The following is a 26204-nucleotide window of genomic DNA, read 5'->3' on the forward strand; positions in this document are numbered from 1 at the left end:
TATTGGCTAAGCTAGGCTCCTACCTATGCATTATCCTTAATTTTAATTGCCAAATTAGGCTAAAATTTAAAACAAATGATTGCTATAATTATTGGTTATACCTTAAAAGGACACCATTGTCTATAAGAAGTTCAGATAATCAACTAACTAAGTTACTTAAATTATTTCGTAATCAACTACTTTCTTATTTTCGAGGAAAAAAAGAGAGGAAGAAATTATTACAAAACAATTGGTTAATTTTGTTTAAGTCTTAATCTCATACCAAATTTTTTGTTTAAGAGGAGTTGTCAAACATTAGAAAAGATTAATGCGCCAATACTTAATTAATTAAGAAATAATGTAATTAAGTCCTTATCAACAACTCTTAAATGGCGTGGCCAACTTTAATTGGTTGAAGAGATTCTATAAAATCATGCCAAAATTAACCTAACCCATTATTAGTGTTGACAATTGACCAAGAAATCTAAAAAAAAAAAAAGAAGATAGATTAGTGTAAAATTAAGATATATTATATTAATTATTATTTGGATTGACTTAGATTACATTACATAAATGCACTTATATTAATGTAACACCTGATTTTTTTTTGAGTGTTTCATTGTTTACCAACTTTATGTTCCTTTTTTATAAAATTAATTTCCCCAAAAAATAAGAATAAAAACATTATGTTGAACATAACAAAAATCTTTGAGTCAGAAGTGTATTTCAACTATACAAAAAATAAAAAAAAATTAAAACCCATCTTCAATTCCAAAAACATAATATATCTATATGAAAATAAATAGACGTTTTAGAATGTTAAGAAATAGTATAACAATACTAGTAATTGTCCAATTTCATTTATGATTATCAAGAATGGATATATCCAATGTAAATTCAGATTAATTATGAGTCAGTGTTGAATATTGTTGGTTAAATAAATACAAAACATTTATAAATTTAGTTTTAAGTTTAAAGATGAAGACAATTATGTATCAATTGGCTACAATTCTCATGCATGTATTAATCCCCTTGTAGCTTTTACAAGTTGTGTCTTGTGTGTGCCTTTCTTTTGTTTTTATTAATATAAATATTATAAAAAAAAATTATTCTAATTTTAATCGCATTTTTCTTAAAAGCTCGTTCATTTAATCTATTCTTTAAGGGTATATTCAAACTATTTCAAATTAAGGGCACGTTTATTAGCTTCATACTTGTCAATCAGTGACAAAAAATTTACATTTAAAAGATAGGAACAAGGTTATACTACACTTAAATCTCACATATGAAATTACCCTGAATAAGTCATCGTTTTTTTTTTAATTTGAACTTCATAATATTCATCTAATCAACAAATATGAAGATTTTATTAAATAGTATATATTGTATCTTGAATGATGCATGTCAAAGCACTAGGTTGAAATGCATGAAACCCTTAATATTTCTATATATATATATATAGACCCTCCAACATATAATGTAAATTTAATTTAATTGTTTAGTGTATTATATAGTTTAGTCCATGAGTTTAAACTTATTAGTCAGAAGGAATGAACCAATAATACTTTATGGAGATCAATTCATGGTCCACTTTGATTGGTTTTAGCTAATTTTAATTATCTTGCTTAAAATAAACTAACCAATAATCACATATTTCTTGTCTACATTATATTGATTTATAATAAATTAATAAGCAATCATCTGTTAATTAAATTGCTTACCAACTCAACCAAAATCAGTAATTAAAAAAGAAAATAAAGGTAGTTCATTAACTTGAGAATTGTTCCCATGTGATAGAATTAAATTATAATGTCTAAGTTGGCAAATTACTTTACTAACTGAAAATTAGAGGGATAAGAGGAGATCTCATTAATTAATTATTAAGCACATTGATTAATGTCTTTATTAATGATAATATATTGTGATGATAATTAACTTATGTCTAAATTAATAAATGCTCATATAAAATACATTATTGATAATTTTTATATGTTATTATATTTTGTGGATGGAAGCTAAGTGGACTAATGAATTATTGTTCTAGGACTTGTAATAATTATTTAAGGAAGCTTCTTAATTATTTGATGATCTTCAAGTCTTCAGCAAATATGACCCTATAATGACTTGACAAAAGTCATTTAATTAATTAGTTAAAGTGCCAAAAGAATTAATGGAACCAAATAACTTCAAATAGATTCTTAATATTCTTGTTGTCATTATGCCTTTGGCCAAACCATTGATAATTGCAAAGATTAATTTGTTTTTATAACTTACTTCCTCCGTCTAACAATAATTATTCGCAGTTAATTTGACACACACCTTAAAAAAATAATAACGGTAATATCACTTCATCTGTTTCTATTTATATGTCATTTTCATTAAAAATTAATGTTTTTTAATACTACTTGTTGTTTCACATAATCAATACGTAAATGGCAATATTTTTTTGATTTAATCCTTGAGAGTTATTCACCTTGAAAATACGAATTTAACCAGCAACATAACGAGCGTGAAATCTAAAATAATGACAACTAATAAATAGAAATAGAAGAGTATGTACTACATTACCCTTTGAATATATTGAATTTAATGTTTTAGAAAATATATTTAGATATTAAATAATATTTAATAGTAAAAATAAAAAAATATATAAAATGATAACTTATCTCTTAATTTTTGTTTAACTAAATAAATATTATTGAATAAGCAGTAATTATTTTAATTTGTTCCTCCGCAGAAGCTTCCACTTTTAGTGGTGACATGCTATTTCACACTTCTTTTCTCCCATTTTATATGATGTTATTAGTCTTTGGAATTATCTACCAATTAATTAAACTATATTCAATTTATAAATATTAAATTCCCCATGCATGTTTTTGCCACTATAAATTGAAGGGATATGAGAAGTTTATTCTACTTTTATTGCTCTATGATCTGTCAATTTTAACTTCTCTCAAATTACTCCCTCTTTTGGTAATTACTTTTGTCAAGTTTTATTAATTATATTCACTAACAAAATAATAATTGTTATAGTAAATTTACTAGTATATCTCTATTAATTGATAGGGTTTCAGACGACATATTTATTCATTATATTTTTCAAAACACATAAACTCAATTATACTTCATTTGACTTTAGTTACTTGTTCATATTTTCTTTTTTAGTTTTCCCTAATTACTCGTCAATTTTGACAAATCAAGAAAGGACAAAATACCTATTAGATCCTCAATTAGTTATTTTGAAAAAGATAGAACTTTTTAAAAATCTTAAGTTTTTAATTCATCCACTTCATAATTAATAGGGATGAAATGGTAAACTTACTATGTCAATTATTATTTTCTTAATAAGTGTGATGATTCATGAAAAATGTAAAAGTATTAGGAACAAGAGGGATTAAGACTATAATAATAAGAAGAAAAAATTATCCTTTCTTGATTTATCGAAAATTACAAATAAAAATATAAATCAAATTATTAGGAAATTTTATTTAACACGTAAATTCGAACATAGGAAGTAATAAATATTCATGGTCAATTAGCTAAGGCATGAGTGTCACCGGAGTAAATGATTACTTCCTTCGTCCAATAATATATGTCCACTATAAGTACTATTTTGGAATGTTTAACCATACTTATCCACGTTATGAAATTAATGAATAATTTTACATATAGTTCTTATTTTATCCTTATTATTAATTGTAGTCATTTTTTCACTATTATATTTTTTAAGACATTGTATTTATTATATTGATCAAATGGTGATAAAAAATTATTCTTCTATTTATAATTTTTTAAAAAGTATATAAAATTAATATTAGATAAACATTATTAGATTGAGAAAATAGCTAATTAATTCGTTTAATTTGTCGTTGGTAGAGTATACTTGAGAACATGTTTCATGTGATCAAGAGCACTTTTATGGTGTAATTTCAAAATGCAATAAAAATTCCAGAGCAATTTTTTTATGTATGAAATTGTAGTTTAATTATTTGGCTCTAATAAATTAAGTTTCCACGACACTACCAAAAAATTAACAAATATTTAATAATTAAGTACAATTATAGAGAAAAGGAATGTTGAACTTCCCTGAAGTGATCAGTTAATAATCATGATTATTATTAAGAGTCAACATGGGGTGGTACAGTATTTAGATGTCGTTTGATACAAGTTATGTTGAGATCAATTATGATAAATTATGATAGTATAAAGTATAAAATTAGTTATGTTGAGATTATTTTTTATTGATTGCTTGATATGTAAAATATGCATGACATAATTTCTAAAAATAAATTGTTTATTTTACTAAGATATCCTTTAAGTATAAGTTGTTTGTTTATAAAAAAACATACTTATGTTATTTTACATTTTTTTAGGGATAAGTTATCTTAGAATTAATATTTCACCCACAAGTAGAAATGATTTATCCTAATAATAATTACTAGTCCTGAAATAAGTTAGCCCATACATTCTAACCAAACAAAGAATTGCGGAATATAAAAAATTTATTATTTGCGACAAATTTTAAACAGATGAAAAATAATCATCCATAAATAAGAATGATCCATGACTCGAGGGCCTTTAGTGACGTATTTCCCGAACTTGATGATTTTAATTTGATCTCTTTACGAATATTTTATAAACCTGCGAAATATTAGAGATACCTCTTTAAGGAGTATAATACTCTTTTTATATAGGTATGAACTATGATTTTTGGACTGCGCAATTTCTAAAAATCCTAAAAGAAATAAAACACGTCTTATAGTATTTCATCTCTACACTTATTTTAGAATTTTTCTTTATCTATCACACAAAACGATCCGTTAGAAAATAATAGTCTAGATGATGGCCTAACCAAGGCATCAATCAGGCTTCATGAGAAGGCCTAGTAGAGCTAAAATTGATTTTGATGATTAGAAAAGAGATTAATTTTCCTTTTTAAAAGGTGAAATACTTTTTAGATAACAAGTCCAATTAATTAACTACTTCAAATCGCATAAAGCATAACAAACTAATTCCACTAATCATATTTAAGTTTGTGCATAATCTTTATATAACAATCATTGCTCTTACAATTATTAGTTGGAAGAGCCATTATATATCATTTCTCTCCAAAAATACTACTCCAATTGAACCTTTTTTTCAAAAAAAAAAAAATTAAAATAAATATGAAGGCTCAAGTATAGAGATGTGCATTCTTTTGTAGCTTAATTAATCTCAAACAAATTACTATAAGGGTTCTTTAGGAAGCTTTTGGTTTGTTGATAATTTAATCAAAGTGAAAATTAAGTTCTATAAAGAGTTAATGAGATTATATGAGAGTGGATATTGTTGAACCTCTAAAATCCAACAACAATAGCCTAGATTAGTTGTCGTAAAGTATATTTTTAGAGGTAACTGCACACTCTTTGTAAAGTCCCTAAAGTACACAACGATATTGAATCTTATGACTTATATCGTTAAGCACTTTAGTGTATATTTTTTATTAATGTGCATATAACATATCTCTATTGCCGTTAAAAGTTGTTTTTATTGGTGTTAGATGTGAAAATAAAACATGGATAGTTAAGGCTTATGGAGACTCTATTTTATGTCCCTCTTTGGGATTTAGACACATTATTATTGTCATTATTAGTCATATGTCTATCCTAGTAGACTTGTTCAAATATCTCTTCTTCTTTTTTACATCAATGTTGTGTAAATTAAAGTCATTTTCATGGTTGGACTTTTTGGGACAAATTAACATTAAACTTAAGGATCATGTTGCTTTAAAAATTAGAAAATGATAAAATCATTTATAGTCTAAATAGAGGAGTTTGGTGTAGACAAAACTTGTCTTCAAATCTTGAAGTAACAACTTGACATATTACATATTAATTATTAATTATCGAACACTTGTCTTTCAATTGACTACGTGAGTAGCTCAACTAACTAATTAACACGACAACGGCGAATTCTAACAATATATCCAGTATGATTTCATAACTTGAATCTAAAGAAGAAGAGTGTATATATATACTTTACTCTTACCTTTTACGAGATAAAAAGAACTTTTTCGAAAAAATCTTTACCTCACGATAGGTTAACATGATGCCTAATAATGAAAGGAAAATGTCAAATTTACCGCCATATACTTGCTATTACTTTAAAATAAATAAATTTCTAGCACTTTATATTCATCAACCAATTAACTATAGCCTCTGCAATGATATTTTAAAAAGAAAATTTTCGGCCAAATTTATTCATCAATACGATCGAAATATATAATATATTCGCATTGATTTGTATATTATATGTATAGAAATGTATATTATACTTAAATATACAAAACCATCATATATTTGTTGATTCTTCTGTAAATTACTAATTCACCCAAAATATTGAACAATAATTATCCCACTATTTAAAATCTAATAAATTATAATTCGTAGCCATAGTGTATACATATATACATATATCCTCAAGTTATGTAACATGAGTTGTCTTGAAATTCTTAAGTTACATGACAAATGTACGTTTGAAGAAATAACCAATTATTTTTATAATATATAGTTTACCTAAGAGGTTAAATATATAGGCCGGTGAATTTTGCCTCCTATATTGAGATAATGTTAATTATACAGAATTGTTACAATACTATTCTTGGCCGTATATATGAGTCATTTAATACGATATAACACAATACAATATAATATAACAGTATACAATATAATATGAAACATTATGAAATAATACTTATAAATTGAAGTTTTTGATTCTACTTAAGTACGTTCATCACAAAATAATACTCCTACACGATTTTCAATCCTCGTACATAGTAGGAAAGGGAGGAAAACGAATACCCAATTTAAAGTGTGTATATAGAATTTCATATTCAATCTCATAGATACATATAATATTATGTGAAAAGTTATATTCTATGAAAGTTATAAATATGACTCGCAGATTCAGAGGGAGATTTTTACCTTAAATATAACATATTCAGTATAGTCTAGCATGGAATCTAGGTAAAATGATGTTTATACAGTCTTACTCTCTACTTTATATATTTTTCCGACAGACTCATCGGGTCAAATAAAACATATGATTTTAGAGTTTTTTTAAAAAATGTGTTTCTAAAATTCTTTAGGTTTCACGAAAAATATAAAAAGAAAAATTAATAAATTAATTTTATTTTTCACCTAATATTATGGGCCGGTGACTTTTGTCTCCTTGATTGAAATTCAATTGCAGCTTTGTTTCCTCTAATTGTAATAATCAATCAGATTTCAGATTATAGGTAATACTGATTTTGACATTAATTATTTTTTAATCAATGGTTTTACATATAAGTCTTTTTGGCCACAAAAAAATAAGATTTGAATACATAACTTTCAACGAATATATATATACATATATATTACAATAGATTTATTATTGAAGACTTTAAAAGTATGAATTCGTTAAATTTAAATCTTAAATTTGTCTTTATTTAATGCGATTCATAAAAAAAATTACGGACATTCATCATGCTTTCTAGTGACACGATAAGGTAAAAATTAAGAATATTTTTACATGACTTTGGCTTTTCTAGTTTAAAAAAATTAAAAAGGTGATGCTATGCTCTTTTTATTTTTATTTTTATTTTCATCATTATCTTTGTTATTATTATCTTTTTACCTAAAAAATGTGTACTTACCTTCCTCTTGGAAGCATTTGCTTTTAAAAAGGAACCTTAAAAAAGATTTACCTTTTGAATTCTTTTGTGAAACGTAAAAGATTAGGCTCATAAATAACATAGTTTAAATAAATACTTATAAAAAAAGAAAATACTAATCTCACATCTTGTTAGTTATGGTGGATAGAAAATATCATAAAATACATATTACATCTTGGGTGAATCGTCAAAATGAAAGAGTAAATAGTTAAAGTGTTTTTTGAATTATATATCTCAACGAGACGAATTCGTGCATGCCTAGATCCAAAATCAATAATGCCTCAACACTTGGTTCAAAGTCATTACATTTATAAATGATATCAGATCAAGACTTTCCTTCAGTATTGTGATAAGAGTGAATTTTAGTAGTCATGCTTAGACTATCTATACTTGATGTTGTATAAATATTTTTTATTATGTCAAATATATATAACTTATTATCCTCAAACAATATACATAATGTCAAATAAATTGTTATCTAAAAAGGGATTTAAGTTCTTCGTCAAAGATAAAAAAAAAATATGTGGTTCAAGTAGTAACGTGCAATTATTTTCTACATTGTAGGTGACAATTGGTAAGACATTTGTTTTTCTTTAATATTTTTTTTTTATTTGACTTTAAGATAGAATATCCTTGCTAATTTAGTATTTCAATTTTTAAAACATATAAATATTCCTTTTTCATTTCAATTTTTATATCGACCACGTTGATCAATAATCGTCAAATCAAAGCAAATTAGTATAATATACGAATTCCTTGCAAATGTTCTTCCGTTACAGTTAATACTTATATATGTATTCATGTCGGATAATATATACTATAAGTTAGTAAATTATATGATAACTAATTGATGGTATTTATTTCAGTAAATTAAATGATTCAATTTTTTATATGTTATATACGGCTTAGTGTAAAATATTATATGGTGCTAGTTTGAGTTACGTGCGTTGAAGGATAGAGGACAAAAAAGTCAATATGAAATATCACTTATGAAACTTAAAGTCATTTTCCTAAAGTGATGATACTTGTACTACTTCAAGGAGCCTATATAAAACTAATGTACTTTCTCCCCATCCTTGAAATGGCTAAATGGGAGAAAGTAGAAGTTCACAGCTTTGAGAAATCACAACAAAAGAATTTCAGTTTGAGGCAACAATGAAGGTAATGTGGTTTATCCAAGATCAATTCGTCTGCATTTCTTTCATTCTCCAACGAAGTTGGCAAAGATTTAGAGCAAATTTATGAATTCTGGAACTTACAGAAAGGATGAAGTACAAATAAACTTACATTTAGGGGCTCAAAGAGGAGCTGACCCGTAGAAAACTACCTCTGCTGGCCCCGTCATGTATATATGGTTGTCTTTCTCACTCCACTCAATGTCAAGTGGTCCACCAGGCAGATCAACAGTACAACGCTGCTTTGGTAACGGGGAAGAGCAGTGATAAAAAGGAGAAATCAGTAACGCCAACAAATGGGAAAGACGGTCACACATACTTGACATGATTTTGGTTTTTTTCCAGCATTAAAACCCAAAAGTAATCAACTTCTTACCCTTGCAGCACGACCCTCAAGAACTGCTGCAACAACTACGGCACAAGCTCCTGTCCCACAGGCTAGTGTCTCGCCTATACTCGAAAAGGGATAAATTCATAGTTACATTTAGCAAGTAACGGCACCAATCTAATACATCAAATTATTTGTAAGGTGAAGGTTTCCTTTTTGTTCAGAAAACAAACCTGCACCACGTTCCCAGACACGCATTTTAAGGTGTGTTGGGGAGAAAACTTGAACAAATTCTGCAAATCAACCAAATATGTTTGGTTTACCCAAAAGATGCAAGAAAGGAGTTCATGAAATAATAACAAATGATATATCACGGACATAAACACACATTTGGTAATCCTTACACAAAAATTGAGTGCGCTCTTAAATCTTAATCAGGAAGCTACATTTCAAACACAGACGACAAACTTAAAGATTGCTTCACCCTACACCTATAATGATACTGGAAGTGCACCTAAAGTTCTTTATTGCCAGACAAAAGAACTGTTGTTGGGTAATGCCAAATGACAAGCACTCAGTCACTTTACATAATAAATGATATTCCAGTAAATAAACCATGAACGACTTGTCAACGTAGAGTACATACAACCGAACTGGTTAACTAAAAACAGAACCTTTTTTTTGGCTAACGTTCAATCTCCATCTCTTTCCAAAGCCACATTATATAATGTAGATCAGTTCTACTACATTTAGTACATTTCCAAATACTAGCATTTTCGTTTAAAAAGCCGCCATGCATATAACCAATATTTTTTAGGTGTCATACTTCAATTTGTTGGTCTATGAAGGCTATGGAAGATCAATTTTAGGAATTTTCAACCTTCCATTTCCTTTATAGGGAAATTCCAAGGGGTATAAATAGAAATGTTTAACTTTTTGGAATGAGCAGGAGATGACTATATTCATGAAATATAACTTCTCGAAACTCATGGCATAGACCATGGGCCAGATTTTTTGGACTCAGACATACGCAAGGTGCTACAGCCATGGTTTCCTTGTCTGCAGCGCCTCCTGAAGAGATTTTCAAACTTCAATTTCATTTCTAGGTAAATTCTAACAGTATAAATAGGACAATCCATCATTTTGGAAAGAACTTTTGGCATAAGGAGGGCAAAAAGAGAAGTTGGAGTTCAGGCTTTATCATTTCATCGCCCTAAGGAAGTTCTACCTAATAGCAACGCCAAAAGGAAAAAGAAAAGGGAAGTGCAGATCAATGAGTTATGATGAACTCGGTTGGTAAAGTTCAGAATCAGTGTATGACTCTGGTAAAAAGCTTGAACAATGTGATCAATGTGAAACCAAATTCTGCTTTGTCACAGCTACTATTGGATTAGGGAGATTTTCAAATGAAATATTATGCTAATATCTTGGTCTGCAGTTCAAATACTTTTTGAAGAAAATATAGCTGACATGAAGATCAACTCCTGCATCAATAAAGATATTAACTTTCTTCATGCTTAGATTTAAACGGACCTGTGTTCGTGCGAGCAGGAAACATCTCATGATGTTCAAACTTTGGACCAATGTCTGCTAATTTTAGTTCATCTACTTGCAAGTCCTGATGCATGATAAGCAGAAAACAAAAGCAATTTAAACCCGATAAATGTGAGAGACATAAAGCCCTCAGTGAATTTTTTCTATTTCTGCACAAGCAGATGTTTACTGTTAAATAATGAATCAGATAACCACAAAACTGAAACAGGAAACGGAATGACTAGTATTCGTAGGAAAAAGATGATATTAATATCCTAAGAAATACCTTACTCCATTTCATCTTAAGAATATTATGATTGGCCTGTTATCTTAAAATAAAACATGGCATATTTTAAGAGGACATTTTTACAGAGAACAGCTAGGTACAATGTTTAGCACTCTCATGTTCAACTTACAATCCAAAATATAAAGTAAAGAGGACAAGGCATTAGGCATGGACAAAAGAATTGCGTGAAATAAGAGAAGTTATCCATTCTTTTCATAGGCTAGAGTCCTGATCCTTTTAGAGATAACGGAATATTTTATTATCCCTATGCAACAAGAGTTCATATCAACTGTAGCGCCACTGCCTTTGATTCCAAACGAACGGCTACAAATAGCACTAAACCAAAGAAGATACCTGCTGTGCTGTACCAAAAGTGACACAATGGGGATTCCCCATGCTAACACAGGTTACATTCCATGTGCTTCCATCTACATCTAGACTTGATTTAACGACAGATTGATCTCTGTTAGGGGGTAGTTTAGTGGGCACATCTGCTGCCTTTAGAATGGGCTCACCCATGTCAACCCTAACCTGGAATTAGAAACAACTATTAAGTTTTTTGTTTTTTTTTAATTCAAGATAATCTGACATCAAACTTCAGTGACTTCAGTGTTGAATGCCAAATAGCATGCAGCTCGTTCAATCAATCAACCAACTAAGTGGCTATCCCAATCTAGTTGGGTTGCCTATATGATCTTTTTGAGAAAGAGGTGCTATATGATCTGATGTATCCTTTTGCTCGATCCATGCAATAGAGCCCTTAATCTAGCAAATGGCTGAGAAAAATGGAATTTACCTTTCCATCATCTTGGATTTCAGGAACTATAAGTCCAGCCCCTGTATGTATGGTGAAACTACAAAAAGAGAGGACAGTCAGTCAGCCAGACTAATTAAGGAAATCAAATCACTAGATGCCATCATACTATTATTGAATTTAAGAAAACACAAAGATTGGTGAGCCACAACAATCAAATCGATAGTTATTCAATCAATCAGTCCACCAACCAGGATCAGATCAAGTGTACTGAACAACAAAGTGATGATTCTTGTCACTGTTCAATTCATGCAAAGATCTGATGGTCATATTCACACAACTGTTAAATTTCAGATGTCCCAAGATGCATTTATATCCTGAATAATGGCTTATTAGAACAGCAAACCATCCAAGCCACTAGAATATGTTCAGTTATACAGATATTGAAACACCAACCAAATAGCATATGGTGCTTAGGATCTCTATGTAGAACTTTTCATGATGCCACTTCAAATAATTAGCACAAATGTTACATAAACAGGGAACCTTAAGCAGAAAAAGAATTGAAAAAGAAAAACTAACTATGTTGCTTGGCAGTACAAAATTCTCAGATGTGAAAGGTATGATCAAGTTAAGAAAGCAGTATTGATGTTCCATGATGGTTCACGATATTTGCTAATCTTAAATTCGTCAAGCAAATTCAAAATTTTCCCCTCCAAAGCACCAAATAAGTAAGTTTAAAGAAGCTTGAAATTCCCCAGAGGTTTTCTTTTCTTTTTTTTTTTGATAAAGTAATTAAATGATATTAGAAAGCATCCCCAGAGGTTTTCAATGCAAAGAAACAAGTAATTCAACAAATATAAAGCAGTAAATACCAGGCAGATGTTGTGAGACCCTATAAAGCAGATTACTGTACATAGAGAAACAAATAGGATATAAATACCTTTTCTTTCCATGGAAATTCTCAAGCTCAGCTATAAATTTGGCAAGGCATCGAATTCCATTACCACACATCTGTTTGTAGACAAAACAAAATATGTAATGAACCCATATTGTATTCAAATGGATAATTGGAATTACAAATATAAGAGTTCACCATTATAATTACTCCAAACTAGTAAGAAATCTTCCTAGGGAAGAACAAGAAATAAAAAGGAAGAATGGAGGGAGGTTCCAGAATTAATCTAGGCAACTAAGAAATAAAAAGACAACTTCATAGCATAAACCCTAATTGATTATTTCCCTCTTCAATATATAGGCATCTTCCCGGGGTCCCAAATGTAATTTGACATCTTCTCACATGCGTCCTCCATCTTAGTTACATTCAGAACAATTCTCCCCACCTCAATAAGAACCTCTCCTCAAAGTTCAAATTTAGCCTTAACGAGACCAAAGTGTTGTCTTGTAGATGCTTCAATATCCAAAGCAACTTTCAACAATGATTTTTCGTTTTGCTTTTCAAACCAGAGGATGCATCCAGATATACATCAAAGAGTTCCTTGGGAGAAGAAGATGGCAGACCTAAAGGACCAACTTTGAACACCTTATGGAGCTTTGAACTGAGGGCATCGAGAATTGTTGGATCCAACTCCTCTAAGACATTATGAATTTATGGCATTGGCGCCTGTACTCTGTAGTCCAAAAAGCACTTAAGGGACTGCCACTTTCTCAACCAACTTAACCAAATCCTTCCAGCACCCAACACAAAATCAACTTCCAGTAGCTTACATTCATTGTGGGGTGAATCTTCTAAAGATATAACCAACTCTATATATCCCTTCCCAATTTCAAAAGCATCCAACAAACACTTAATCTTGTGTTGAGAGCAAGACCACATCTTTAGTCCAATGGAAGCTCCACCAGCTTTCCCTAGCATTTCATAGAATTTGGAGCAATTTTTAGACAATCTCCAGCTAACATAATCTTCAACGCGTTATTCGTTGCCTGCAACTCACTAACGACAAAATCAGCAGCTGCAAAAATATGCAAAAAGACTGCTTCTTGTAGCATTTTCATAATCTCCGTCTGCTCGCTGATTGCAATAATTATTTTGCCAATATCCTCAATAGTCGGAGCCTTCTGCCCAACTTCCCTTGCAGATGATGTAGTCCCCAAAGCATCAATAATAGTGTTGTCATGGTGTTTGCACCTTCTAACTGTAACATTTGATCATGGGGAGGCAAATGGCAACTTTCAAGCTGGTCAACAGTCAACTAGCTGTTCATAGAGCATTTGCTTTCGTGAATATGGTATAGTAGCTCTTATGTTTTGTTCACCAATAAAGTCTTATGCTCTTTCAGCCTCCGGGCGATCTTAAAACTGTCTTTTTCTCAAGCATCTCAAGCATAATTCCATCTTGAATCCACGAGTGATCAAACTTGTGAATTGGAAATTTGAGATGAAATTGCTCGAACCAACCAAGTTCCACACTAACTTTGTCATCAGAAAAGATGAGGCTGCTTCTTTTTAAAATGATTGTAACTGGGTATCCTAATGGCATTAACCAACAGAAGAGTCTAATACAGATCTCAAAAATGATTGATAAGACACTACTGAGCAGTCATTAATCCATTCAACAATTGAGTGACCACTAGACAGATGAGGGCACTGGTTAAGATCAGCAGGTGGAGCTGTTCTAAAAATACTACAGTTCCATTTCTCAGATTGAGGGCTATCATTCAGAAAGCTATGGACAAAGCTTATATCAGAATTCATGGTTACACCAGCTCCTTGATTTATATCATCACTGCAAGACCGTTTGGGGTTACCCAAATTTCCAAGTACTGTTCTTGCACGTTGTTTTTTCACAAAAATATGCAATACTTGCTCAGCAGAGAAGACAATAAGCCCAGGCCAATTGCCACTTTGCGAAGCCCTGCTGTTAGATTGATCTCGACATTAGATTTATACCACAAATAAACAGGCACCTCTCCTGTGGTATTTAGCTGCTCCAACAGCCCAAGCACAGTAAAACTACTGTCTCCGTGTGAGGAAGCAACTGCAGTGTATGGCTGCCAAGACAAGGTGAAGTTGCAAAAATAGAAGTACTGGAGGAAGTCATATGCATCAATATACTTCTCTAATGCACAAGGTGAAACAGACACAACAGCATGGTTAGCAGATATGCAAGGATATTCAATATATGCAAAACTGAAATCTTTATACATGTCACAAAGAAAAATGACAACATCATGTTCTTCTGAAGTCCTTTTTATATTTTCTTGCCACCAAACAAGGAAAGCAAGGGCATAACTAAAGGAAATTCAACAAAGTAAGGAATCAGAAAGATAGAGAGAGAGGGAGATAGAATGGACAGCAAGATACATTTCAACACGTTCTATCATTCTCTCAATCATAGATAAGCAAACACAAAGACACCATGTTTAGAGGTCAAATATGTCAGATCACTTCTTCCGGAGACAGATGCAATCAATTCTAGATTCAAAGAACATGTGATGTTACCTCTGGCTCACTTCCGTCTGAATTGAAGATTCTCATGGTATAATCAGTGCCATTGACTCCCGGCATTGCAAATATTACCCCATCCGCACCAATACCGAAGTTTCTATCACACAGTTTCACAGCTTGATCAGGACTGACCTTAGGTTCTGTTGTATCTCTATTGTCAACCTACTCAAAACAAGCATATAAAGGATAAGCATCTAATCAAAGAACCATGGCTCTTTCCCACCCATACTTCTATGTGTATTCACCAAATGTCAATATTCCAGGTATAGACTGCTATTTGTGATTCATAAACATAGGATTTTGGTCTCTAGACCTTAACTATTGTGAGCTTAATCAAATAAATAATATACCCAACTTTCAACATTGTAAACTGTCAACTGTTTATTAAAAACCATCAATATCCAGCAAAAACTGTGAGTTATCTTCCGCCAAGACTGCATTTTTTTCCCAAGACTAAACTCTAAACAAGTCATCACTAGGGTAAAAATCCATCCTTTTAACATTTTATTGAACAAGAAGCAGCATTTTAGCATATTGTGAACACAGGAAAAGAGAATGGCAAGAAAGATAGAGGGAAAAAGCTCCAAGATATATAAAAGTAAGATAATTTCACTGTTCAAACTAAAAGACACAAGAAAGATACTTAAACACTCCCTTAGTTCCACCTTATATGCAACTCCGTTCATTTTCGAATGTCTATAAGAGTTTTACATCATTCTATTGTTACTATTACATACAACATTGAAGAATTCAAATTCCTTTAACTATTAAACAAACTAACTTTTCAATTATTTTCTTCCTCTACGAGTCTATCACTACTATCATACACAAGGAAAATCAACATATTAAACTTTAAATTATGTCAAACACCATCATACAACAAATTAGTAAAATGTGGGGAGAAAATACAATAGCTGGAAACCAATGCAGCAAGTTTCATCTTTTACTCGCAAATTCCTCCTAAATTAGAAAAAGCTATATTCAATATTGAGCATTGTGTATGTATTACCAATATAAAGTCGTTGCCCAGGCCATGGTACTTGACAAAGCGAACAAAGTCGCTTTCTTTACGATCAAGGAAAGAAGCCGAAGAACTATTCTCCGGAACTTCGATTTTCATTGATGATACCGCAGAAACCCGGAAACTAGGGCACTGTATGGCCACGAATTTGAGCTTGTTCGATTGTAAAGCGAATGGAGAAGATAATCGATTGGGATTAGCAGAAAGGGAAGAAAAAGACCGGCGAGTTGGGGTTGTGAGAGGCACTGTAATGGCGGCGGCTATAGCCATTGAAGGAGTTGGTCAGCTCTTACAGTCACAGGTGACGCTAAAAAAATACATAAGAGTTTATGAGGTAATTTACATATATATATATACTTAAAAGTATTTCTAAATTATGTAAGTATTATTTTTTAATGCTCAAAAAAAAAAACTAAAAAGCGTTTTAACTTTTATTAGTTTGGATTTTTTTTTTTTATTCTATGTGATTTTTATAAAACCAATTTTGAAGGCCTCTTATTAAAATTTGATTTTACTATGATATATTCGCGTTTTACTCGAATATCATTTCTGTGTATAAGAATCCAACGTTCAACTTTTAGATGCTTTAACCAAATTGATACAAATGCATTTCAGTTGTTCGATGAAATGCCTAAACGAGATGTAGCATCGGCAACATCTTTGATTAGCCATTTTGCTAAACTGAATCAACACAAGAAAGCAATGAATATCTTCTCAAGAATGTTTGAGCTGAATATTAGACCGAATGAGTTCACATTTGGTGTTGTAATTCACTCATCTGTTGTTCTTGATGATCCAAATTTAGGAAAGCAATTTCATGGTGTTTCAATGAAACTTGGTCTTAACTCGAATGTTTACGTGGGTAGTGCACTTTTGGATCTTTATGCAAAGCTATGCAGCATTGAAGAAGGTCTGTTTGTTTTTGAGGATACACATGAACCAAATGTGGTTTCGTATACAACTTTATTATGTGGATATCTTAAAGAACAGAGGTTTGATGAAGCAATGGAGATTTTTCGGATAATTCCAGAGAGAAATGTTGTTACTTGGAATGCTATGATTAGTGGTTATAGCAAGAAAGGATGTAACGAAGAGGCTGTTAATCTTTTTATTGAGATGTTGAGACGAGGTTTCATACCTGATCAATCTACGTTCCCTTCTTTGTTAAGTGCAGCTGCAAATATGGCAGCATTGGGTAAGGGAAAAAGTTTGCATGCTTGTGCTGTGAAGTATTTGGGTCAGGTTGGTGTGTTTGTTGGCAATTCACTTGTTAGCTTTTATGCAAAATGTGGGAGTTTAGAGGATTGTCTTCGCGTTTTTGATAGACTTACTGAAAGAAATGTTGTGACTTGGAATGCTTTAATATGTGCTCATGCTCAAAATGGGAGAGGGGATGTAGCGATTGAATTGTTTAAGAGAATGGAGTATATGGGAATTAAGTCAAATAGTGTTACGCTTCTTGGTTTGTTACTGGCGTGTAGTCATGTTGGTCTTGTTGATGAGGCTTATTCATATTTTGAGCAGGCAAGAACTCGGGATGCTAATCTACTGAAATCTGAGCACTATGCATGTATGGTTGACCTGCTATCGCGTTCAGGGAGGTTTAAACAAGCTGAGAAATTCATTCATGATTTGCCTTTTGATCCAGGTATAGGATTTTGGAAGGCATTGTTAGGAGGCTGCCAGGTTCATTCAAACACGAAGCTAGGGGAATACGCTGCTGAAAAGGTATTGGCTTTAGAGCCTGGAGATGTTTCATCATATGTGATGCTTTCGAATGCACATTCTGCTGCTGGAAGATGGCAGAGTGTGTCCATCGTAAGGAATGAAATGAGGGAAAAAGGGTTGAAGACGGTCCCTGGATGTAGTTGGGTTGAAATCAAATGCAAAATTCATGTATTTGTTACTGGAGACAAGAGACATACCAACAAGCCTGAGATTTATGAACTTCTTGGGTACTTCCTCCAGCACACAATGAAGAGCCAAGAAACTGATTTTCTTCAAGAATTTTGATGCACAACTCCACACTTCAATGTCCAGCAGACTACAACATAGGTATCAAATATCAATGAACTGTAAAGATGCATTTGAAGCTGTACTAAGTCAAGCTTCATGAGATTGTGAGAGTAAGTTGAACACAGGGAAGAAAGAGGTATAACTATACCATTATAAGAAAACAATCGTTATTCGGGGGCAACGTTAAACTGAACTTTCTGAAGTAACTTATAAATTTGATGGAACGTTGATTACTTACTACATATGAATCATGAGACTGTCTATGTTTGTCTCAGTTGAAGTGGTGTCATTGGCCAAATGATTTATCTATCCTCAGAACCCTCTAATTATCATCTTCAGATCTTTCTGTTGATTATAGAATTCATAAGACAAACATAGTGATCATTGTCATGCAATAACTGCTATGACATTTACATCTCATTATGAAGATAGAACAAGATATAAAGGTCAATCCTACTGTCACCAACTCAAATCGAGTTACATTGCTTAAGATTATATTGCACATGTCACAGAAATTGCAAGCTGCAAATATCTATTCCTGATCTTACTAGAGTGCAGAAGAGTCAGTCTACACATCTGTAAGTTCAAGTTCAGAAATACTTTGTTTCACATTTAGACCTTTTAAATACAATTTCTTTCTATTTCAAGGATTGGTGATCAATGAACTAAGATTGTATAAATAACTATATGATACTATCTGATAAATCATGGGGCAAATCAAATATGTCAAGTACTCACTAGGAGCACAAGGTTGAATTCTATTATAACAAAAATATGGAATAAAACAGGAAAGCAAAATTCAAAATTCAAAACACAAGGCACTTCCATTAAAGTGTTTCATGAAATTCTAAATTCTCCTCAAAATTCTAAACAGGAAAACTAATTTAGATGATCCCGATTTTGTTGGCCACATCCAAAGCGTCATAGTCTGGAGTCAACCTCACATATGCCTTCTTAGTTCCATCAGGCCTGAACAAGAAACACAAAAATGTAGCTTAGCTTAGCAAAGATTGGCCGATTTTCAGGTGTCAACCAATTTTTCATTTATGCTATATATACATGATACACTTTCGAATTTTATCATTTTAAGACGATAGTGGAATGAAAGCATCACAGTAAGAAACATACCTGATCAAGGTATTGATTTTCTTAGTCTGAATGTCATACATCTTCTTCACAGCAGCCTTGATCTTCTTCTTATCAGCTTTGATGTCAACAATGAAAACAAGGGTGTTATTGTCTTCAATCTTCTTCATTGCAGACTCGGTGGTGAGAGGATACTTTAGAATAGCATATTGATCAAGTTTGTTCCTTCCAGGTGCACTAACACGAGGATACTTGGGGCTTCTATCCTTCTTCAAAGTCCTAGGACGGTGGAATGTAACCTTTGTCCTGATCTTCTGTGACTTCTTCTTGAAGGTTGATCCTGACTTGACAGCCTTGGCAGCCTTAACGGCTTGAGCCTTAGGGTCAGACTTCTTGGTCGAATCAGCTGTAATTAAGGTTGAAAATCCAAGTATCAGCTTTGTACTAGTAAAAAGCAGCAACTAATCAACATCCACTACTCAAATCAATAGCAAAGCAAGTAAATACAATTGATTTTCACTCCTCGCATATATAGAACTTATAAGATTATCTGCACGCCTCTAACCCTTGTTCGTTCTAGTCCTACATGAATTAACTCCTGCATATCTCAATATCTCTAGGTTGCAAGTTGTTAGAATTAAGAACTCCCAAATCAGAATATTGATTCTTATCCCAATCCAATTGATTGTATAAAGCAGGCCAAGTCAAATAATTCAACCATAATAAGGGTATCCTTCTCCAAAAAAACAACTCAATATTGCATAATTATCTAACATATAGTAGTCTCTCTTTTACCAATATTCCAGAACCTAATAAAGGTTGTCCATACACTTTCCATAGACGAGGCAAATTCTCTATTACTCAAGAATTACTGATCAGGCACTTTTTGCAAATAGATACTCAAATAAATAACTCATTTAACCTATTAAACAAAGACAACAACAATCGATCAATTATTCTACTGCCAATAAATTCCAGAAATGCGCCAACCATACATTTCCCTACTACAGCATCTTACACTCTAACTATCAGTCTTTTTTTACAAAAACAAATCTCCAGTTGATACTAAAACTAACACAGAACAGGTTTTCTACTAATCTGAACAAAATGCAGACGAACATCATGCTATAAGAATATCCAACAAATAACTCTACACCATTATCCACCCAAACACCAAAAACAGAACACTTGAAATCCTCACAACACTTGGCTAAAACTACCAAACCAGTAAACAATCAGAACCCTCAATAAATCATGCCTTCACCAAAAATAATAACAAAAACACTGCAATTTAAACCATTTATATAACAAAGAATATCATAGATTGGAGCTAAGTCCAATAACTAGTTAAACCATTGCACACATAAAGACAACAACTTTTCGCATTTCCAACAACATAATAAACAAAAGAGTTAGAAGTGTACCTTTAGGAGCCATTTGGATATGTTTAGTTCTGAAACCCTAGGGAAAAAAACACCAGCTTACCTACAAAACAGATGAATTACGCAAAAAAGTATAAGATTCAAGGTCTGAAAACGTAGAAATTAGGGTTTGAGAATTGCAGAGGAAGTGTACCTGAGAGAGAAGAAGCTGCTTCTGCCGATTAGGGTTTTGCAGAGAGAAGCAATATGTCTTATTTATAATGGGGCTCAGCCCAAATTCAACAAATATTTTGAGGCCCATATTATAGTTGTAGGAAAAGCCCACAGAAAAAATTATCATTTACAGCACATAAAATTGTAAAAATCAGCCCACAAACAATTTAACTATAGTTTAAAATATGTGTTTTTTAAAAAAAAAATAGTCATTCTAAGGTATAAATAAAAAAAAAAATAAACCACATCACGTACCGTTTGTGTTGAAGTTTAAAACGCTATGAATATAGGCAGAGAAAAAGATATATCTCAGATGATTGAGTGCCCGTTTGAATTAATTTATTTTTAGGTATTTTAGACTTTTAAATAGTTTTTAGTTTGAAAAGGTTATAAAGTATTTTTTGAGTAAAAAAATAAATTAATTAAAATCAAAATAGGGTACTGTATAGTTATGACTATTAACTTTTTACTTGTAAATTACTTTTTTTGTAAGTCCATTCAAAAAGGACATATGAAGAGAGATTATACGGGGGTGAGGGAGGGGCCTATTTTCAAATAAAAGTTATATATTACAAAATTTAACTTATTTTATGTAAAATGTAATGATATAACGCTCCCATATTTAGAATTTAAGAAAGGTAAAATGTACGTATATTTTGTTTCTATTTTAAAATTGCACTTAATGATTGAATATAAATATCAAAAATCGAACCTATATGATTAATTGATAGGATTTGATTACTCCAATTCGAAAACCACATATGTCAACTATATGTGGATTAGACAGTTCTAAGCTAACACGAGTTTCATGCTAGCTAAAATATTACTCCCTCTGTTTAAAATTATTTGTGGTCAAAAATTAATTTAATTAATTTTTAAAGATAAATTAGATTATATTAATTTGATATTAATGTGATCTACTAATTTAGTAGTTTCTTCTGCTTATTAAATGCTTAGAAATTGACATAAACAACTGTCCATCAAAATATAAAAGCTAATAAATGTACATTTATTATGTACTAATGTATGATATAAATAATTAGATTGAGAACTATGGTTATTGATAAATTATGTAATAATGATCCTCTTTTTGTTATTAAAAAGACAACATATAAAAGGGAGAAAGTGATACGTTACAAACTCTATTTGTTTTAATGGTAATAAACCACAAGAAGACATTTTTTCTTTAATTCTCTAATTTTTGTACATATTTTAGTGAATACTTTATTTCATAAAAATGATCTCTTATGATCATAGGTAACTTTATATTAAAATGTATTTATGTAGATTAAGACTATAGTTTATATTAGTTAGAAGTTTTTGGAGAAAGTAATTGTCATATTTGTCAAATTAACTTTTATCAACTAGTTAGTATGCCCATTAATGTGAGAGATTAAGATGGAACTATTGATTGCGACATGATTAATTATACTTCATTTAGAAATAATAATGGTGCATTTATTTATTGAAAGTACTTATGTTATACTAAGATATGGGAATTTGTTAGTCGGTTCAAGAGATATTGATAAAAATAATCATTTATCAAAATAATAGTCATCAAATATTTGTGTTTTATAACATTTACTCTTTTTTAAAAAAAAACTTTGGAGTTGATATGTTTGTTAATATCAACAACTAATATGAGGATTTTAAAGAGTAGTGTGGAAGATGCCCTTAAACTTAGTGTGAATTATTAATTTTATTTTTGAAAGTTTAATTTTATCTTTAAAAGCCTTAAAATTATTCATCTAATTAATTAACTGACTTTGAACGCTCATGATCTTGTTATATGAATGAAACACCCTCCTAAATTCTTATCAAATTTAAAGTGTTTTCAACCTTTTTTCGAGTTTTTATTAAGAGTTTGACATTTCAACATGAATTTAAGATCACTTACAATGTCATGAGGCAGATCGGATGTATTTAAATTGACTAATTCAAATAAGTGAATATTTTTAAGATTGTCAATAATTTAGAAATAAAAAATTACTTCACGCCAAATTTCAAAATGTGTCCAGTAATTCTCTCGAGGACTTTCTAATAAAATAAAGACACATAATTTTTTATTAATAAAATCAATATTATTTATTTGAATTTAATTTTAAAATATCTCATCTTATTTCGATTAGCACCCAAAGAGTTTACCCAAGAGTTTACGGCAGGTGGACATGACATGGGCTGCTACCTTTTTTGGCTTTACTGTGGGCCCACCAATTAGGGAAGAAGTGGGCCCAATTGAGGAACCACTTTTGGGGCAAACACAGTAGGTATGTGGGCCTAACTTGTCATGTGGACTTTGTTACATAAAAATGGGTCATTGCCAAATGTGTTTTTATATCGACAGAATTTTACATAAATTTTATAGTGTTAAGAGTTTGTTATATTTTATTTTTACTTTTTCAAATAAATTAGAAAAATCCTTGGAATTTAGTGAAAATTTGGATATATCTCCAAATGTCCTAATACATTGTATCACGATTTCGGATACTTCTGATACATCTTGATTCAGTTTTGGACACATCAATCAACATTTAAAAACGTAGCATATGCCTTGCTACATCACGCGTAGATATTTAAACTTGATATATATGTCATTTAATTTTATGTACACAAATAGACACTTAAAACTTTGTACAAAATTAATAAATAGACGCACTATCCTACGTGTCATAATATACGTACGATACCATGTAAGAAATAAATTTTCATGTAGTATGCCGCGCAGGATGGACATGTTTGTTCTTTAAATTTTATATATCTATATTTATTTATAACCAAAATTAGAAGATATAAATATCAACCAAAACAGATTAAAGACTTATCTATATATTATGTCAATAAAAAAAAAATTTAACATAAAATAAGGGCAACATGATGTAATCTCATCCTACTCCTAAGTTGAAGCAAGAAGCAAGAGATTGAGCGCATCTTTCCCCTTTCTATTAGTAGTAAGATTATCAAAAGACTTTTTGATTGCTGGGCGCTATCGCGACCTTCCTTCAGCTGGCTGAAAGTTATTCTTGAATAAACTCCGTGCACAATCAAAACTAGTCCAAAATTCAAAATAATGTTAGCCAATAGTAGGTTTTGCACCACGTGGGATTTCGAGTCCCCATAACAAGAAGAATGACATCACTCTTAGATTAGTATTCCAATGTATTATTATTATTATTATTATTATCGTAATTTAATACTCACTATACAATGAATTATACTCTACTTTCATTTATTTCATGAATAATATACCCTATTTTGCCATTAAAAGATTTTCTTATGGTATGGTTCATTTCATTTAAATTTTATTTATAAGATTATATCATCTTTGTTAATAGTTATAGGTGGAGAATCATCTTTTTCTAATTAGGTGGAAATTTAGATATTTAAACAATTAAGTTATTAATATTATTTTTATTATTAATATTATAATTGGTATTAATTTTGAGAGTTATTTTTTTTTAGTCATATGCATTCAGAATAAAAACTTTATTAATACAATTGAAAAGGTTATAATTAAAAACAATGACTTTTAAAATGCGAAAAATATCATTTAAATTAAAATAACAATCAATTTTATTTTGAACGGAGAATATAATTTAGAATTTCTCCAAATAAAAAGATATTTCCATATATATTGTGCACACACTAACATATGCCTAACTTTCCATATATGTTTGTGCTTCTCTCCACATCTTTTTCTCATATTTTCTACTCATATGCTTCTCCTTTAAATTCTCCCCCTTCTTAATTTAATCAATTAACTAGGGTTCTTTTTAGTAATTGTTTTCTACTCTTTATGTTCATTAAAAGAAAATCAATTTAATCTTGTGCAACATATAGAGAAATGGGTGATTCTTCTTCTCAATACATCCACATGGTAAGTATTTTTAGTTAACATCATCTCTTGCAATACTTTCATTAGATCGATTTAAGTTATATATACTGATCGTATAACAGATATAATGATATCTTTTAACTAATTGTGTGAATATTTGTTACTATACGGTATATCGTGTATATAAGTTTAGTTTTAGTTATTGTTACTATATAGTAATGAAGCAAGGGGTGGTGGTGATGATGTAGGTGCAACACTTGATAGAAGAATGTATAATATTCAATATGAGCCAAGAAGAATGCATGGATGCTCTATCCAAACATGCAAATATTCAGCCTATTATCACTTCCACAGGTAAATTAAATAACTAGTACACTTTTGTCACTCTTGTTTGCCTTTTTTTTTTTTTTTTTTTTTTATGTATGGGATTGTGCGTTTTGGGAGGACGATTTCAGATGTGTCGATATTAATGATGATATTATTATTTCGATAAATTATTTTTTCGAATAGTAGAAAATTGGGTAAATACTTGAGATTTTTATGGAATAAGGGTAGGTAAGGGAATTAATATTATTTATTATGTATATTATAAACAATTTTTATTAAAATGTTGATGTGATATTAGCTTAAATGACAAAATTAAGATTTGTATCGATGATTTTAATTTATTTGGAATTGAGAAATAGTTATCAATATTCTATAGTATATGTTTTAGTATTAGTATTTAGACTGACAATTAAATTCGTATCACACAAAATTTATGGTGGAATAAGTGTTTTTTATAGAAAATGTTTTATTTATATGATTTAAATTTAAGATATTTTAACAAAAATATAGAAAATTTATCCATCCCTTGTTATTTTTATGAATTATTTAGTTTTATACGATTAAAATATATTTTAGTTTAGACCATAAATTAAACTTTAATATGATCGTTATAATTTATAATATGATAAATAAAAGTGTGTCACGTAAAATAAAACAAATCGGAGAATTATGTGTACATTAACTTGAATTTTATAAAAAAAAATTATGTAGTGTGGAAGGAATTGGAGAAAGAAAACAAAGAGTTCTTTGAGGCATACAACAAGAAAACGAGAGAAGCAAGAAGACCATCATCAATACATGATGAATTGGAGATGTCAAGACAAAGAATCCATTGTATAATGTTGGATTCTTCCTCTAATAAAGACTCCAAGGAAAAACAATAGCGGCAAAGTCAGAATTTTAAAATTTAGGGTAAATCAATATTATCTTAGCTCAAATATGGGTTAACCTAAAATAAAAACGGTGAAATAAACACTCAAGTTGAATTCAAATTCAGGTTTCACGGGTGAATCCTCTAGCCTGTATTAGTACTACTCCTATGTTTTTCATGAATACACTGTTAATATCTTAATATCTATAGAATTTGCAAAATACATATGCCTATAAATAC

General features: G+C 30.6%; 4 protein-coding genes across 5 annotated transcripts; 2 read left to right on the top strand and 2 right to left on the bottom strand.

Moving 5' to 3' along the window:
* Positions 1–8842: 8842 nt before the first annotated feature.
* On the bottom strand, positions 8843–16733 carry LOC101246955 (diaminopimelate epimerase, chloroplastic). Of its 2 annotated transcripts, none has more exons than XM_004246697.5 (9): positions 16226–16733; positions 15211–15378; positions 12692–12762; positions 11791–11848; positions 11349–11525; positions 10709–10793; positions 9409–9468; positions 9224–9297; positions 8843–9086 (listed from the first exon to the last, which is right to left on the bottom strand). In XM_004246697.5, the coding sequence occupies exons 1-9, from the start codon at positions 16505–16507 to the stop codon at positions 8970–8972; spliced, it is 1092 nt and encodes a 363-aa protein (XP_004246745.2). In that variant the 5' UTR covers positions 16508–16733; the 3' UTR covers positions 8843–8969. The 2 variants fall into 2 exon arrangements, with proteins under 2 accessions (XP_004246745.2, XP_025888635.2); XM_026032850.2 differs by having other exon boundaries at positions 8843–9089.
* On the top strand, positions 16620–18720 carry LOC104649097 (pentatricopeptide repeat-containing protein At5g42450, mitochondrial). The gene has a single exon (XM_010327749.4). The coding sequence runs from the start codon at positions 16754–16756 to the stop codon at positions 18248–18250; it is 1497 nt and encodes a 498-aa protein (XP_010326051.1). The 5' UTR covers positions 16620–16753; the 3' UTR covers positions 18251–18720.
* A 204-nt stretch (positions 18721–18924) lies between these two features.
* LOC101246658 (large ribosomal subunit protein uL23) lies at positions 18925–21029 on the bottom strand. Its single transcript, XM_004246696.5, has 4 exons — positions 20915–21029; positions 20764–20824; positions 19382–19745; positions 18925–19222 (listed from the first exon to the last, which is right to left on the bottom strand). Exons 2-4 carry the CDS (start codon positions 20774–20776, stop codon positions 19138–19140), a joined length of 462 nt encoding a protein of 153 aa, XP_004246744.1. The 5' UTR covers positions 20777–20824; positions 20915–21029; the 3' UTR covers positions 18925–19137.
* A 3511-nt stretch (positions 21030–24540) lies between these two features.
* LOC101246275 (uncharacterized) lies at positions 24541–26201 on the top strand. Its single transcript, XM_004246695.5, has 3 exons — positions 24541–24808; positions 25015–25120; positions 25805–26201. Exons 1-3 carry the CDS (start codon positions 24776–24778, stop codon positions 25975–25977), a joined length of 312 nt encoding a protein of 103 aa, XP_004246743.1. The 5' UTR covers positions 24541–24775; the 3' UTR covers positions 25978–26201.
* The last annotated feature ends 3 nt before the right edge of the window (positions 26202–26204 follow it).

This window comes from Solanum lycopersicum, chromosome 9 (genome assembly GCF_036512215.1).
Source record: "Solanum lycopersicum chromosome 9, SLM_r2.1".
NCBI classification, from domain to species: domain Eukaryota; kingdom Viridiplantae; phylum Streptophyta; class Magnoliopsida; order Solanales; family Solanaceae; genus Solanum; species Solanum lycopersicum.

Coding starts and splice junctions, on each gene's coding strand:
- LOC101246658 (XM_004246696.5), bottom strand. Junction 19,223..19,381: donor AAAATCAATACCTTGATCAG/GTATGTTTCTTA, acceptor TTTCTTGTTCAG/GCCTGATGGAACTAAGAAGG.
- LOC104649097 (XM_010327749.4), top strand. CDS start 16,754: ATGATATATTCGCGTTTTACTCGAATATCATTTCTGTGTATAAGAATC.
- LOC101246275 (XM_004246695.5), top strand. CDS start 24,776: ATGGGTGATTCTTCTTCTCAATACATCCACATG. Junction 24,809..25,014: donor CTTCTCAATACATCCACATG/GTAAGTATTTTT, acceptor GTGATGATGTAG/GTGCAACACTTGATAGAAGA. Junction 25,121..25,804: donor GCCTATTATCACTTCCACAG/GTAAATTAAATA, acceptor AAAATTATGTAG/TGTGGAAGGAATTGGAGAAA.
- LOC101246955 (XM_026032850.2), bottom strand. CDS start 16,507: ATGGCTATAGCCGCCGCCATTACAGTGCCTCTCACAACCCCAACTCGC. Junction 15,379..16,225: donor TGGGCAACGACTTTATATTG/GTAATACATACA, acceptor TGTTTTGAGTAG/GTTGACAATAGAGATACAAC. Junction 12,763..15,210: donor CAGACGGAAGTGAGCCAGAG/GTAACATCACAT, acceptor GTCTACAAACAG/ATGTGTGGTAATGGAATTCG.